This window comes from Desmodus rotundus, chromosome 10 (genome assembly GCF_022682495.2).
Source record: "Desmodus rotundus isolate HL8 chromosome 10, HLdesRot8A.1, whole genome shotgun sequence".
Lineage (NCBI taxonomy): Eukaryota > Metazoa > Chordata > Mammalia > Chiroptera > Phyllostomidae > Desmodus > Desmodus rotundus.
This window is the reverse complement of record NC_071396.1, coordinates 24,570,985-24,585,426: the sequence shown is the minus strand read 5'-3', so window position 1 is coordinate 24,585,426 and position 14,442 is coordinate 24,570,985. Positions and strand designations below refer to the sequence as shown.

Here is a 14,442-nt window from a genome sequence, read left to right as displayed (position 1 = left end):
AGAAAACACAACAGCCCTTCAGATCCACAGAGGTTTCCCCGAAAGTGCCCCAGGCCCGCGGCGCCCTCACCTCAGCGTGCCTCTCTGCACAGCCAGCTCTAGCAGGATGGCCAGGGCCAGGTGCTGGTCCTGCAGGGGGACGCTGCCCGGCCCTTTGGTAGCTGGCGTTCCATGAACATCCCTGAAATGACAGCAGCGATCAGGAAGAAAGTCAGACCCTAGAGACAGCGTGCTGACGTTAATGCTCGGATGTTAAGTACATTCTCTCTCAGGGAGAAGTATATTTTTAATATCTAGAATCTGGTTCCTGAGACTTGCTACTACAATTTTATTAGAGACTTTAAAGGGTACAATTAACCTGTAGGCATGTGATTGAAATAAAAGTATTAATTCAGATACTCTAGGATGATTCCATTAGAAGACATATTTCACATTCCAGCAGCGTAAAATTATTTACATCATTAGCATGAGTAAAATGTTTAGATCAGTTTCTAGTTTCACTGACGTGTAAGACTCATAGAGTATCAACATTCCTTTGCAGAACTGGAGAAGGACCGATTTCTAAAACCACCTGAAAAATCTATAGGCAACATGGCTATGCTTAGGTTTATCTGTGATCAAAAAAATAATTTTAACTTTTCCTTGTGCCCCAACAATAAATAACAAGGCTTCTTAACTCAAGCTGGGAGAGGATCTTCCAACATGACCATTACAATGGAATTTTTGAAATTAATTCGAAGCCTATTTTCAGGGACCCCTCGCCACAGCACCGTGCGGAGCCAAATCCACACTGAGACCACAGAGGGCCCTGCTTGCTGGAAGGGACACAGCAGTGACCTCTGGTGAAGGGGAGAAGAAGAGACTAAGTGTGTGCTTCCTGAATTCTGTATTGAGTGCGTGCATGTTCTTTAAATTTAAAAACCATGAAGAAGCCCTGACTGGTGTAGCTCAGTGGATTGAGTACCGGACTGTGAACCAAAGGGTCACCGGTTCAATTCCCAGTCAGGGCACATGCCTAGGTGGCAGGCCCAGGCCCCCAGTAGGGGGCGTATGAGAGGCAACCACACATTGATGTTTCTCTCCCTCTCCCTTCCCCTTTCTAATAAATAAAAAAAAAAACAAGAAGTACGGATAAGTACGGATATAATAAAGCACTGCGCAGGGAATACACTCAGAAAGACCATGAGTGCTAGAGTGCTATTGGGGTGCTCACAATGCCTTTGGGATGCTCACTTGCTAAGTTAGGCTCACTTGCTAAGTTAAGAAGAATAAAGTAATTAAAAACAAGAAGAAGGGGCCGGGGGCCGGGGCCCAGTTTCACGGGAAGGTATGTGGAGAGGGGCACTCACCCAGTCACCACGGCCCTGAGGAAGCGGGTGGCTCTCTCCACCACCTCGAGCCACACAGAGGACACGGCACTCTCATCGAAGAGCGAGGCCTCAGGCAACGCTCTCAGGGCGTCCAGGGATTCCTGCAACAGCTCGCTGCAGAGGTCCGCGTCCTCGCCTGCACACACGCACAGGTCAGCAGAGGCCACTCCCACCTCGGCAGCACGGACAAGCCACGCTGTCCCCACCCGCCAGGGGCGGGGTGCTCCTCCCAGCCCTGGGCCCGAAAGGACACCACTGTCCCATTTTCCACCCTCACCTCCCTGTCACTAAGCTCAAGAGACTCAAAAGGAACAGAATTGTCGCCTAAGTCAGTTCTGTATTTTATGACTCTGGCGTCAGGAAGTCGACTTTTGCTCTTCTAGAAAATTCATCAGCCCCGAGGCCCCGCGTTGCTTTTTATAGTTTTTTCCTTTTGATTAAATGGACTGGGGTGACACTGCTGAAAAAATTATATGGGGTCCTCGTGCACGATTCCACAACACGTCATCTGTGCACTGTGCTGTGTGTTCGCCACCCCAGCAAGTCTCCTTGCACTTTTTCTTGAGAAGCAGAAACCTGAAAAGTCGGACTCTGCGGCCTGTCATGCTCAAGGCGAAGAGGAGCCCAGGGCACACGCTGTCGGCCAAGGGGCCGTGGTGGCGGCAAGGAGGAGGTGGAGCCTCCCGGAAAACAGAACGGCCCACCAGACCCACATACCTGACCGCCAGGCCCTCCGCAGGAACGCAAAGGCAAAGGACAGGGCTGCTCGGGATCCGACTCGTGCCAGGCCCTCCACACCCTTGCCTGGGGGCCGGGAACTGCGGGGACACACAGAGAGGGTGGTGACAGGGGTCAGTCAGAGGAAGAGGCCACAGCAGATCAGAGGCATCATCAATGCCGGCATTCCCACCAAGAAGGAGTCGGTGGGTTTCTTTACATGTCCGAGTCACAAGGAATTTTTAGCTTCGTTTTTCAAAAACTTTTATCTCATGTACTTTGTAAAGGAAAAGTATCTTCTTTAAGGAAAAAAAAATTCAAAAAGGAGTTTAAATGACTTGCAAAACTGCCCATGAAAAAAGGCCTCAGGGAGCTGAGGTTATTCGTTGGGGAGAGGGGAGAAGGATAAACGGACACACACAGAAACTGGGCATGAAACTTGCCGCAGTGGCCCTGGCTGATATGGCTCAGTGGATTGAGTGCGGGCCTGCAAACCAAAGGGTTGCTGGTTCGATTCCCAGTCAGGGTGATTCCCATGCCTGGGCTATGGGCCAGGCCCCCAGGAGGCAACCACACATGGATGTTTCTCTCCCTCTCTCCTTCCCTTTCCCTACTTTTGGCCCATCCAGTGTTGGCCCAGGGACTACTGGGATGAGAGGCCGATGTCGGTGACACGCTCCCGAACTCAGTGCTTATCATTCCCATGTCTCTGCAGGCTTTTTCCTACTCATATACGTGAACTTATAGGAGTAGGCAAAAGCTCATATAACAAGACTGGCTTCATATGGCATATTTTAAATAGTTACACAAATGGCTTATATTTTTCTACTGCTTTGCACGTGGCTTCCACTAGGGGGCGTGAAGGGTATAAGGAATCTGTACTATTTCTGACAACTGCCTATGAATCCACAAGGATCTCAAATAAATTCATTTTCATTTTCAGAATTTCCTCTGTTCAATGAAAAAGAGATTTCAATTAACCCATCAACCCTCACGTGACAAAGGAGAGCAGAGAAACGTCAGGCACTCAGCCACCTCTGCTCCCAAGGGAACTGGGCCTGACTCAAACACAGAGCTCTTCGAGACACTCCCACTCTGCACCCACGTGCACCGGCCCTCTGGGGGAGACAGCCAGCTCAGACGGCGGCCCTGTGCAGTCGAGTAGAGGGGGACAAGGACAGAGCCTGCTCATCATGCGGGCAGGAATCCTCCCTGTCAGGAATCCTACCTATTTTAATTTATCCTAAAACTACTACTCAAATATATGACAGGGAACAGGATTTCAACTGAAAAACAAGGAAATAAGCTACACTTAGCACGTCTTTGTCTCTCTGGGAGGCAAGATAATAAGGTTTACCCCCCTGGCTTCTTTCTGCCTCCTGTACTTCCTCTGTGCTCTTTAGGGAGTAAAAGCCAATATTACAACCAAATAAAAGCAACTCTCCGAACTATATAAAGTATGAATTCTATCCAGAAATCTTTTCGTTTAGCTTTTCGGAACAACCTCATTCTGGAAAAATACACTTTTACACAATCCTTAAGGTTCTAGTGCCTGTTAAGTGCTCAGAGCAAAGCTGCTGATGTGTGCACCGATATCGTAAAAATCGTATGCCTGAAGGCAGCTCCTACAAAAAAGTGTCAGGTGAGGAAGAAAGAAGTGAAGCATCTAAATGAGTTAGGCAGTAAATATTACAATCTGACTGTTTCCGATCCAGTAGCAAAATAAAAGAAAAACGAATATAGCATTCTGATGCCATTGTCAAATCCGCACGTGCCCACGGGCACCTGTGCAGCAAAACAGTCAGCGACAGAAAAGGGTGTTTGAACAACAGCACAGGTTGTACAAACACCCTGTCACTGCAGGAGCGAATGGGCAAAGCCACTGTGCAAATGACATGAAACATTCAAAAAGGGAAGGCAAGCTTAAGACTTCATAAAGATGAGCCCTGGCTGGTGCAGCTCAGTGGATTGAGCGCCAGACTGTGAATCAAAGGGTCACCGGTTCAATTCCCAGTCAGGGCACAGGCCTGGGTTGCAGGCATGTTTCTGGGTTGCAATTGTGATGTTTCTCTCCCTCTCCTTCTACCTCTTTCTAAAAATAAATTAAAATCTTTAAAATAAAAATTAAAAAAAACTTCATAAAGATGGAAAAGGAACTCTACCGAAAGCCTCAATTCACTTTCCTGCACAAAACAGCCGGTACTTTCTATGTAGCTGGCACCAGAATTCCGTCTTCATTCCCTAGTTACCTTTTCTTGTCTGCAGGAGGCAGAGAGACGCTGCTGCTTTTCCACTTCACTTTGATATTCTCCTGGAAAACGGTCCTGTTCAAGGCAATGAAATACCGCTCCAAGATGACCAGCCGTTGCTTGAGCCTCAGGGCCGAGAGGGTGGTGGTGGCCGAACGGATGGCCAGGGCCTGCTGCTCCTTGACCAGCACAGAAAGGCATTCCTTCAGTTCGTTCACATCTGGAAAACGAGACAACGTCCCGTTATGCGGGGCCTAGTCTGCTATAATGTTAATAAGATGGGTAATAATAATAGGTGACACCTGGGTGCCTTGTATGTGACAAAAACAGCTTTAAGCACTTGACACATACTAGGTCACCTTCGCAGCCACTATCAAGGGGCGGAACTGTGTGTGCAATTTTATGGGGGGGGGGGGAACTGAGGCACAGAGAACTTGCCAAGGTCACCCAGATGGGGACACATGGGAGAGACCACTCTTAGTTGCCGTGGTGCGCGGGCTCTCAGTGAACACTGTACGAAAGCTTCTTTTAACCGAAATTAGGAAGTTAATGGTTATCAGTAGCACATGCTCTACCCATGAGTCTCCTGTTATGAAACCCAATTCGAAATAAAACACGGTCTCCATAAAATTGCCCCGCATAAAGATGCGTGGACGGTGACACGTGGGAATATTTCAGAGGAAGATAAAGTAGATACTTAGTGTGCATGATGCGTAAGTTCTCTCTGCTGTGCATGTCTGAAATGTCCACAGTAAAGGAATTTTTAGGAACCCAGAAGACAACTACCTAAATGGAAATGATTTAAGGGCCCTGATCTTCCAGCTAAGCATTAGGCTGCCTCACGTCCAACAGTAACCGAGCTGCCTGCCACGAACACCGTACAGAAGAGCCACCTGGCAGTGACAGCGGAGCTGTCTCTCAGGTTTGCCAGCACTGCAGCCAATACAGTCAGCAGCAGAGCAGCCTCAGACCCCAAGGGGCCATAGCCACACTCACGCACCCGGCACCTGGGCGAGCTTCACCTGTGGGAGAGCAGGAGCTCCCAGAGGCATTAAAGGGACACACCCAACCAGACCCAGGGCGCTCCTGGGGTGGAGCTGTCCTCCCCACCCACAGGCATGGTCACAGAGGGGCTCATCCAGTACCAGGGCTGGGCACTAGGTCTGGAAAGCTCCCCAGGCTAAGAGGGCTAACAGTTACAGAAAACTAGATGAAGGCACAGTAAATTCCACACGGGGCTCAAGATGAAGAGGGACAAAGGTTTACACATGACGCTCCAGCCCTACCATTCACAAGCGTCCTCCGTGAGTCACTCTTGGGCCAGCACAGAGAGGTGCCCAAGCGCCCACAGACACAGGGGACCCTTCACTGAGACAGCCCAGCCAATGATGAGTCACCAACGTGCCTCCCGGGTGGAACTTCTGCCAGCAGCCAGGAGTAGGAAAAGCTCTGCCTTCCTGGAGAGTTACTATGTTTTCTCCTTTTAAGTAATAATACGTCTCTCCCCTGCCTGGCTGAGAAGCCCAGAGCCAGCACCCATGCTTCCGGCACAGGGGTGCTCTTCTTCCCCGTCCTACGTCCGCTTCCCTGTCTCACCGCCTGGCCCATCCGACTTTAGGATACTTTGAAACACGTGTGTGAGTAAAGAAAGAAACAAAGTAAGCATTCCTGGAGACCCCCTGGGGAGGGAGCAAAACAGCCACCCACCCCGGCAGTAACAAAGTGTAGCCGGCGCAGGGCACAGAAAGCCAGCTCCGTGGCATCTGGGGACATATCATGAAAACGTCTGCATTTCGAGAGAAAATCGCCCATCATACCAACAACCAGGAAGCTCTCAAGCTGAATTTGAAGAAGACACTCAGATGAAAATAGCAAAATAACACACAGGTTACAACAATCGGGCAAGGACTTTAAAGCGGCTGTGATAAAAATGCTCCAACAAGCAACTACGAAAACACATGAAACACATGAAAACCGAAAAGGAAATTTATTTTAAAAATCAAAAGGAAGTTTTAGAACTGAAAAATGTAATAACTGAAAATAAAACTCCAGTGAATGGGCTCAACAGTAGCATTAAAAAAAACACACAACAGAACAAAGGATCAGTGGACTAGAAGGCAGAAGTTGCCTGATCTGAGTAAGAGACAGAAGCTACGCCAGCGGGGGCGGGAGTGGGGGGGGCGGGTGAACAGAAAAAGAGGCCACGGGAGTTCACCAGCAAACTCGACGAGACAGAAGGGAGGCCCAGTGAACCTGAAGACAGAGCGGTAGAACTCACGCAATCAGAGCACCAAAATGAAAAATGAAGTGAAGACAAATTCAGGGACATCAAGCATACTAACATCATATTACAGAGGGGAGAGAGGAAGGGGGGGAAGAGAGAGAGAAAAAGGGCAGAAAATTTACTTGAAATAAAGAGGGCAGAAAATATACTTCAAGATCCATGAAGCCCAGAGACTGATTTCCAAATAAGGGCAGCCCAAAGAGACCCAGACCAAAACACATCATCATTAAGATGGCAAAAGTTAACAACTAGAACAAATCTTAAAAGCAGCAAGAGAAAAACAACTTCTTACATACAAGAGAACACCCGTAAAACTGCCAGCAAATTTTTCAGCAGAAACTGGGCAGGCCAGAAGCGGGTAAGACAATACATTGAAAGTGCTGCAGGAGAAACCCAACCTAAAGGAGCTCAGCACAACTTAACAGGACTTGCAATAAATGTTAAAGGGACTTCGTTAAGCTAAAGAGAAAGGAAACTAATTGGTAACAAGAAAACATCCAGGGTCTGGCAGAAGGAACACCTGCTTGAGTGTGGTTGGCAAGGTAATAATATGGGTGTAGTGATTTATAGTTTTAATTTGAAATTTTCACTTAAAATGAATGTCCTATGGTGTGCTTGAGGGTGATTTTGTTATGTTACAAAATGACATGCTTATGATTTTTTAATAAAAGATTTTGTTCCCTGACTGATGTGGCTCAGTGGATTGAGTGCGGGCTGCAAACTGGAAGAAGGTCACCAGTTCGATTCCCAGTCAGGGCACGTGCCTAGGTTGCAGGCCAGGTCCCCAGTAGGGGGCGCACGAGAGGCAACCACACATTGATATTTCTCTCCCTCTCTTTCTCCTTCTCTTCCACCTCTCTAAAAATGAATAAATAAAATATTTTTAAAAATAAAAAATTTTTAAAAAGATTTTGTAATAAAAAAGGACTACTTGTGCCGGATTTCATATAAAAGTAAAATTAAAAAATCTCACCAGTAAAAGGTGAACATACAGAAAAGAGAGTGGGTTAATCGCATATAAAGCTAACGTAAAGTGTAAAAGACAAAGGTCGTCAAAATAACTATAATAATTAACAGACACACAAGATATAAAAATGTGACTTAGGACATCAAAAACCTAAAATGTGAGGGGAGAGTAAAAATGCACAGCTTTAAAATGCACTCAAACGTACGTAGTTATCAACTTCAAATGGACTTGTATAAACGTAAGCCTCATGGCAACCGCAAAGCAAAAGCATACACTACATCCAAAGATAATGAGAAAAGAATCTAAACATACTACTGGAGAAAATCACCAAACCTCAAAAGAAGAGAGAGCAAGAGAAAAAAGGGACAGAGGACTACAAAATAGCCGGGACACAACAAAAAACAGCGGTGAATACATGCCTATAAATAACTACTTTAAATGTAAATGAACTGGGTTCTCCAATCAAAAAACACATGGCTGAATGGATAAAACAATAAAACCCATCTCTATAACACCTCACAGAGACTCACCTCTGACTAAGGGAACACGCAGATGGAAAGTGACATGATGGAAGAAGGTATCCCACCCAAAGGGATACCGAAAGCAAGCGGGTCGCTACACTTGTATCAGACGAAATAGGTCTTAAAAGAAAGACGGCGACAGAAGGCAGAGAAGGGCAGCACACAATGCCAAAGAGTCAACCCAACAAGAGAATGCAACACTTGTGAACATTTATGCACCCGACACAGGAGCAACTAAATGGGTAAGACAAATATTAACAGCCATCAAAAAAGAAATGGCAACAACTTTTAAAAACTGTAAAAGAGATACACTCAGAATACTAGAGACAGCCCCAGCTGGTGTGGCTCAGTGGATTGAGCAACGGCCTGCAAACCAAAGGGTCGCTGGTTCGATTCCCAATCAGGGTACATCCTGCACTGGGGGCCAGGTCCCCAGTAGGGGGGCATGTGAGAGGCAACAACACATTATTAATGTTTCTCTCCCTCCCTCACTCCCTCCCCTCCCTTATGTCTAAAAATAAATAAAGTCTTTTTTTTTTAAAGTTTAAAAAATATTAAAAAATAAAAGAAAATAAAGAAATGGGCAACAGTACAATAATAGTAGGGGATGTTAATACCTCACCTATATCACGCAGATATAAAAGGAAACATCAATCTTAAATGCCTTTATAGACAATATGCACTTAAGCTACACTAAACTCTTTTAAAAATATTTTTCTTTCTTCAATAATAAATGAACCATAGCTTCTACATTTTTACATTATAAGCTTAATTTTTTAAACTTTTTTTAAAGATTTTATTTATTTATTTTTAGAGAGGGGAAGAGAGGGAGAAAGAAAGAGAGAAAAGCATCAATGTGTAGTTGCCTCTCACACGCCCCCTACTGGGGACCTCGCCCACCACCCAGGCATGTGCCCTGACTGGGAATCGAACCCGTGACCCTCTGTTTTGCAGGCCAGCACTCAATCCACTGAGCCACAGCAGGTAAATATGTATGTTAAATACATCAACCAGTAACATAGTCAATCATCATCGAGTGTCAGGCACACGTAACTGTACAAACTATGCTCTTACCCGACGGGCACACAGTGCGTGTGTCACACCAGCAGCACCACAAACAAGTGAGTAGCGGGCTGCACCACAGCGAGACTGCACCTACGTCATCAGGTGATGGGAAGTTTGCAGCTCCATCGTAATCTTACAGGATCTCTGTTATACATGCGGTCCATCACGGGCCAAAGCATTGTTATGGCATGCGTGACTATGTAAGATAAAGGACTAGTATCCAAAATATGTAAAAAATTCACGACACTCATCCTGATCCATGTGGCTCCGTTGAAAGATAATCATCCCACAAAGTGAGAGGTCACCAGTTCGATTCCCAGTCGGGGCACATTCCTGTGTTGCAGATTCAGTCCCCAGTTGGGGCCCATACTGTAGGCAACCTAGCAATATCTCTCTCCTTCCTCTCCCCTCCCTTCCCCTCTCTCTAAAAATAAATTATGAACACCTTTTTTAAAAAGGAACTTGCAAAACACAACAGTAAAAAATATATGTATGTATGTATTTATCTCGATGGTAAATAAGCACGTGAAAACAGGCACATCATCATGAACCACAGGGAACTGCAAATTAAGACCACAATGAGGGCCCTGGCTGGTATAGCTCTGTGGAATGAGCGTGGGCTGTAGACTAAAGGGTCGCCGGTTCGATTCCCAGTCAGGGCACATGCCTGGGTTGCAGGCCAGGTCCCCAGTGGGAGCCACATGAGAGGCAACCATACACTGGTGTTTCTCTCCCTCTCTTTCTCCCTCCCTTCCCCTCTCTAAAAATAAAATAAATAAAATAATACACACAATGAGAGATCACCACACACCCATGCGAACAGCTAAAATAAAAAAAAAAACAGTGACAACACCAACAGCTGGTGAGGATGCAGACGAGCTGGGTCACTCAGACATTGCCGGTGGGGATTAAAACAGTACAGCTACTGTGGGAAAGTTTGCCTGGTCCTCAAAAATGTAGATACAGAATCACCACACAATCCAGCAATTCCACAACCAGCTGTATACGCACAGATCTGAAAGCAGGGACTCAAACGTGGCCCACTTATGCTCACAGAGGCATTATTCACAACGGCCAAAAGGGGGCAGCAACCCAAACGCCCACCCACAGACGAACAGGTAAGTAAACTGCATGTGGAGCAGAGTATCATTCTGCCTTACAAAGGAAGGAAATTCTGACATGGCTGAACCTCAAAGACATTATGCTCAATAATAGAACAAGCCAATCACAAAAGTATAAATATTATACCATTCCACCACTTTATATAGGTAACTCAACTAGTCAAAATCCTAAAGATGGAAGTAGAATTGTGGTTTCCAGGGGCCAGGGCAGAGAAGAACGTGGAGTTACGGTTCACTGAGGACTGAGTTTCTGTTTTGCAAGATGAAAAGATTCTGGAGCCGGATGTGTAACACTTGCATAATGGTGTGAATCTACTCACGTCCACTGAACTGTACACTAAAGATGGCTGAAATTGTGCCCTGGCTGGTGTGGCTCAGTGGGTTGTGCGCTGTCTCACAAACTGAAAGGTCACCAGAGCAATTCCCGGTCAGGGCACATGCCATGGGCCAGTCCCCAGTAAGGGGCACATAATCGATCAATGTTTCTCTCACCCCTTCCTTCTCCCTCTTGTCCCTTCTTTCTAAAAATACATTTTCAAAATCTTTTTTTTTAAAGATTTTATTTATTTATTTTTAGAGAGGAAAAAGGAGGGAGAAAGAAAGGGACAGAAATATCAATGTGTGGTTGCCTCTGATGCGCCCCCTCCTGGTTACCTGGCCCGCAACCCAGGCATGTGCCCTGACTGGGGATCGAACCAGCGACCCCCTGATTCACAAGCTGGCACTCAACCACTGAACCACACCAGCTACAGTTTAAAAATCTTTTTAAAAAGTACAAATTAAAAGAATGTTTAAATGGCTGAAATTGTGAATTGTATTACATAAACTATACATAAACTATATTACATATAGTTTACCACAATGTAAACAAATTTCAACTTAAATTTTTTTAAACTCCACAATGAAATAAAAAGAAAAAAAAGTGCCATCTCTGGTGTATATCTAGAGAGTGAGAGCCAGACCCAGCTTTCCAAAGCAGCAGACGCTCGCTCAGGTCACCGCACCTGGTTGCTTGCCCCACACCCAGCTCTCGAGGATGGACTTGGACCGATACACAGGTGTGGGGGCTTCGTCTTCATCCTTCTTTTCTTTGTCATTCAGGTCTTCTTTCTTTGTCCCACTCTGAGTATCGACACCGTCATCTGAAAAATTAAAAATATTTTCTTAAATTTGTCACTGCCTTTTCAAAATGTAACATCACGTGTCAATCTCTTGGCAAATGCCCCTCCCAGAAATGGAAATGTAAGTTTCCATTTAAGTAAGTTACAACACAAATCATTTGCTGAATGTCTGATGATTTTTTTTAAAAATTCCATAAATTTGTCCTGGCTGGTGTGGCTCAGGGGACTGAGTGCCAGCCTGTGAAGCAAAGAATCTCTGGTTCAATTCCCAGTCAGGGCACATGCCTGAGTTGTGGGCTAGGTGCCCAGTGGGGGGCACATACATGAAAGGCAACCACACATTGATGTTTCTCTCCCTCTCTTTCTCCCTCCCTTCTCCTCTCTCTAAAGATAAGTATTTTTTTAATTACATGAGTTAACATCATAACAGGTACGGTGTGATTAACAAAGACATGAATTGCCCGGTAACCCTTTTAATAAAGAAATCAATAGAGCACCCAAATTCTTCTTTGAAGCATGTGTTCCAAAATATCCATCCATTTCCTACTGCATTTCACAGCTCAGAATCTTAGTCTTTAATGATTACGTCCTTGAATTTCACATTAACTGCTTTTATCCAGTGACTCCCAAATGCTTACATGTCCAGGGGAAACCGTTTTAACTCTGTACCCTGCCCTGCTCCACCACCAACTGAACACCGCTGTTCACGGGGCCCCAACGCAGACAGAGCGTATTCTGAAGCCCCAGGCACAAAAGGAAAGTGGAGAACCCTGGACTTAGGACAGTGACAACTGAAAGTTTCAGTGAAGAACACATGTCATGAAACCATTTATATGACAAGTGAAGAGTTAACCTTAACCTTGAAGTGTAAACTTGTCCTATCCTATAGAAGGCTCCTACTATAAGACTTATTTTCTAAATGCCACAATTAGAAATATACATCTAAGTCTGTAGCAGAAATCATATCATATACAAACAGTAAGGAGTATCTAAAAATATGTGAAACCAACAAGGGAGAAATATTCAAGAAACTCCTGAAAATAGAGGAGAAAAATCTGCCACCAAGCACTAGGCAAAAACGCCCAATGAGACCGAAACCACAACCCATGGAAGGAAAACTGTAGAAGACGCTGCTGAGAGAATGAAAAACCAAGGTACAAATCGCATGTCTGACAAAAGACCCGTAATGAGAATGTGAAGTATAAGGCATTCTCAAGGCTGTACAAAAGGAACACAAACAACCTAATTAACCAATGAATAAAAAGATCTAAACAGAAACTTCACCCAAGAGGCCATTGAGAGTGGCAAATAACCACATGAAAATGTATGCAACCTCGTTAGCCATTAAGGAAATGAAAGTTAAAACAATGGTGACATCCCACTATACACTTACGAGATTGGCGAAAATAAAAAACAGTGGGGATACCAAGTGCTGGACTAGATACATGCAATGGGTCCTTGGACGCACCGGTGGTGGGAGAGCAACATCCTAAAGCCACCTAAGAAACAGTGCGGCAGTTTTGTATAAAGTGAGACATGCACTATGCGGCCCAGTAATCACACTACTAGGTGCGCCAGCCTGCGAACCAAAGGGTCACCAGTTCGATTCCCAGTCAGGGCACATGCCTGGGTTGCACACCAGGTCCCCAGTAGGGGGCGCGTGAGTGGCAACCACACACAGATGTTTCTCTCCCTCTCTTTCGCCCTCCCTTCCCTTCTGTCTAAAAATAAATAAATAATTTTTTTTTTTAAATGGAGGCTTATATAATCTTGTAACATGGAAACCAAAACTGCCCAGAAAAGAAACTGCTAATACATTAAATAATGGCGGGCTCACCTCTCATAAAGGGAACCCTCGTGCACTGTTGGTGTGAGTGTGCCCCAGCGCAGCCACGTTGGAAAACAGCGTGGCTCCTCCTCACACAATCAAACACTGAAGGACCAGCTGACCCAGCTCTCCCACTGCTGGGTTAACATCCGAACGCAATGAAACACTAACTCGGAGATACACCTGCCCCCCAGTATTCACTGCAGCATTATTCACCATAGCCAAGCGGCGGAAACGACGTGGGTGTCTGGGACCGGATGAGTGAATGAAGTGTGAGCTATATTTATAAAATACTCCATTGTACGTGTGCGGCACGCACACACACTGGAGCATTCAGTCATAAAAAAGAAGGAAATCCTGCCCTTGACAGCAATATGGATGATTAAGACATTATAAAATTAAATAATTCGGAGAAAGACAAATACCGTGTGACCCACGTATGCATGGGATCTGAAAAAGCCAGACTCTGAGAGGGTAGAGCGGAGCCAGGGGCTGGAGTCGGGCTGAAGGGGAGGGCGGGGCCACAGCGCAGGACTTCAGGTCCAAGGGGGTGGGAAGCGGGGACCTCACGCACAGCGCGGTGGCTGCAGGGAACAACACCGCATTTGCACGCTGGAAAGTGGCTATGGGACATCTCCAACGCTCTCATCACACACACAAAAATAACCGTATGAGTGTTGGGTAACGAACCCTATCGCAGTCACTTCACAGCACATGCCCGTAGGAAACCGTGCTGTAGCCGTCATACCTACATAAGGCTGTGTGTCACCTGCATCTCAATCAAGTTAGCGGAAAGAAAAATCGCCCAGAAACTGCTAGCTTAGAAGCACTTTTACATGTAGAATCCGCATCCACATAACCCAGGCAGACCCCCAGAGAGCTCAGAAAAGGCAGGCTGGCTTGGGAACTCTGGCTGGAAGCGGCCCTGGGTCCTGAAGCGCTAGCGGTGCGGCACCCCACACAGCACCCATGTTGGCTTTCTCCGGAAGAGTCTAGTTCATCTGGATTTTCTAAACTTTCCACTTGGCAGGTAACCTGGCTTTCACATGGGTCAGACTGTGAAAATGCGAGATTACAGAGTCAGTCTCGTTGAATTATAAAATTCGGACAGGCTTTTTTTACATTGAGTTGTTCTAAAGTGCAGCTTGGAAAAAGCGCGCAAATCTTTCGTTAACTTGGACACTGGCCCAATATTAACG

General features: G+C 45.9%; 1 protein-coding gene across 5 annotated transcripts in view; it reads right to left on the bottom strand.

Annotated features, from left to right (window-relative positions):
- Window positions 1–14,442, bottom strand: part of HERC2 (HECT and RLD domain containing E3 ubiquitin protein ligase 2) — a 177,790-nt gene that overhangs the window by 136,175 nt on the left and 27,173 nt on the right. For all 5 annotated transcript variants that reach the window (XM_053913371.2, XM_053913370.1, XM_053913372.1 and 2 more), the window contains 5 exons: window positions 11,299–11,436; window positions 4,337–4,556; window positions 2,088–2,188; window positions 1,350–1,506; window positions 71–181 (listed from right to left, as the gene is read on the bottom strand). In XM_053913371.2, the coding sequence (XP_053769346.1) occupies window positions 71–181; window positions 1,350–1,506; window positions 2,088–2,188; window positions 4,337–4,556; window positions 11,299–11,436 (727 nt within the window). The remainder of the gene's footprint in view (window positions 1–70; window positions 182–1,349; window positions 1,507–2,087; window positions 2,189–4,336; window positions 4,557–11,298; window positions 11,437–14,442) is intronic.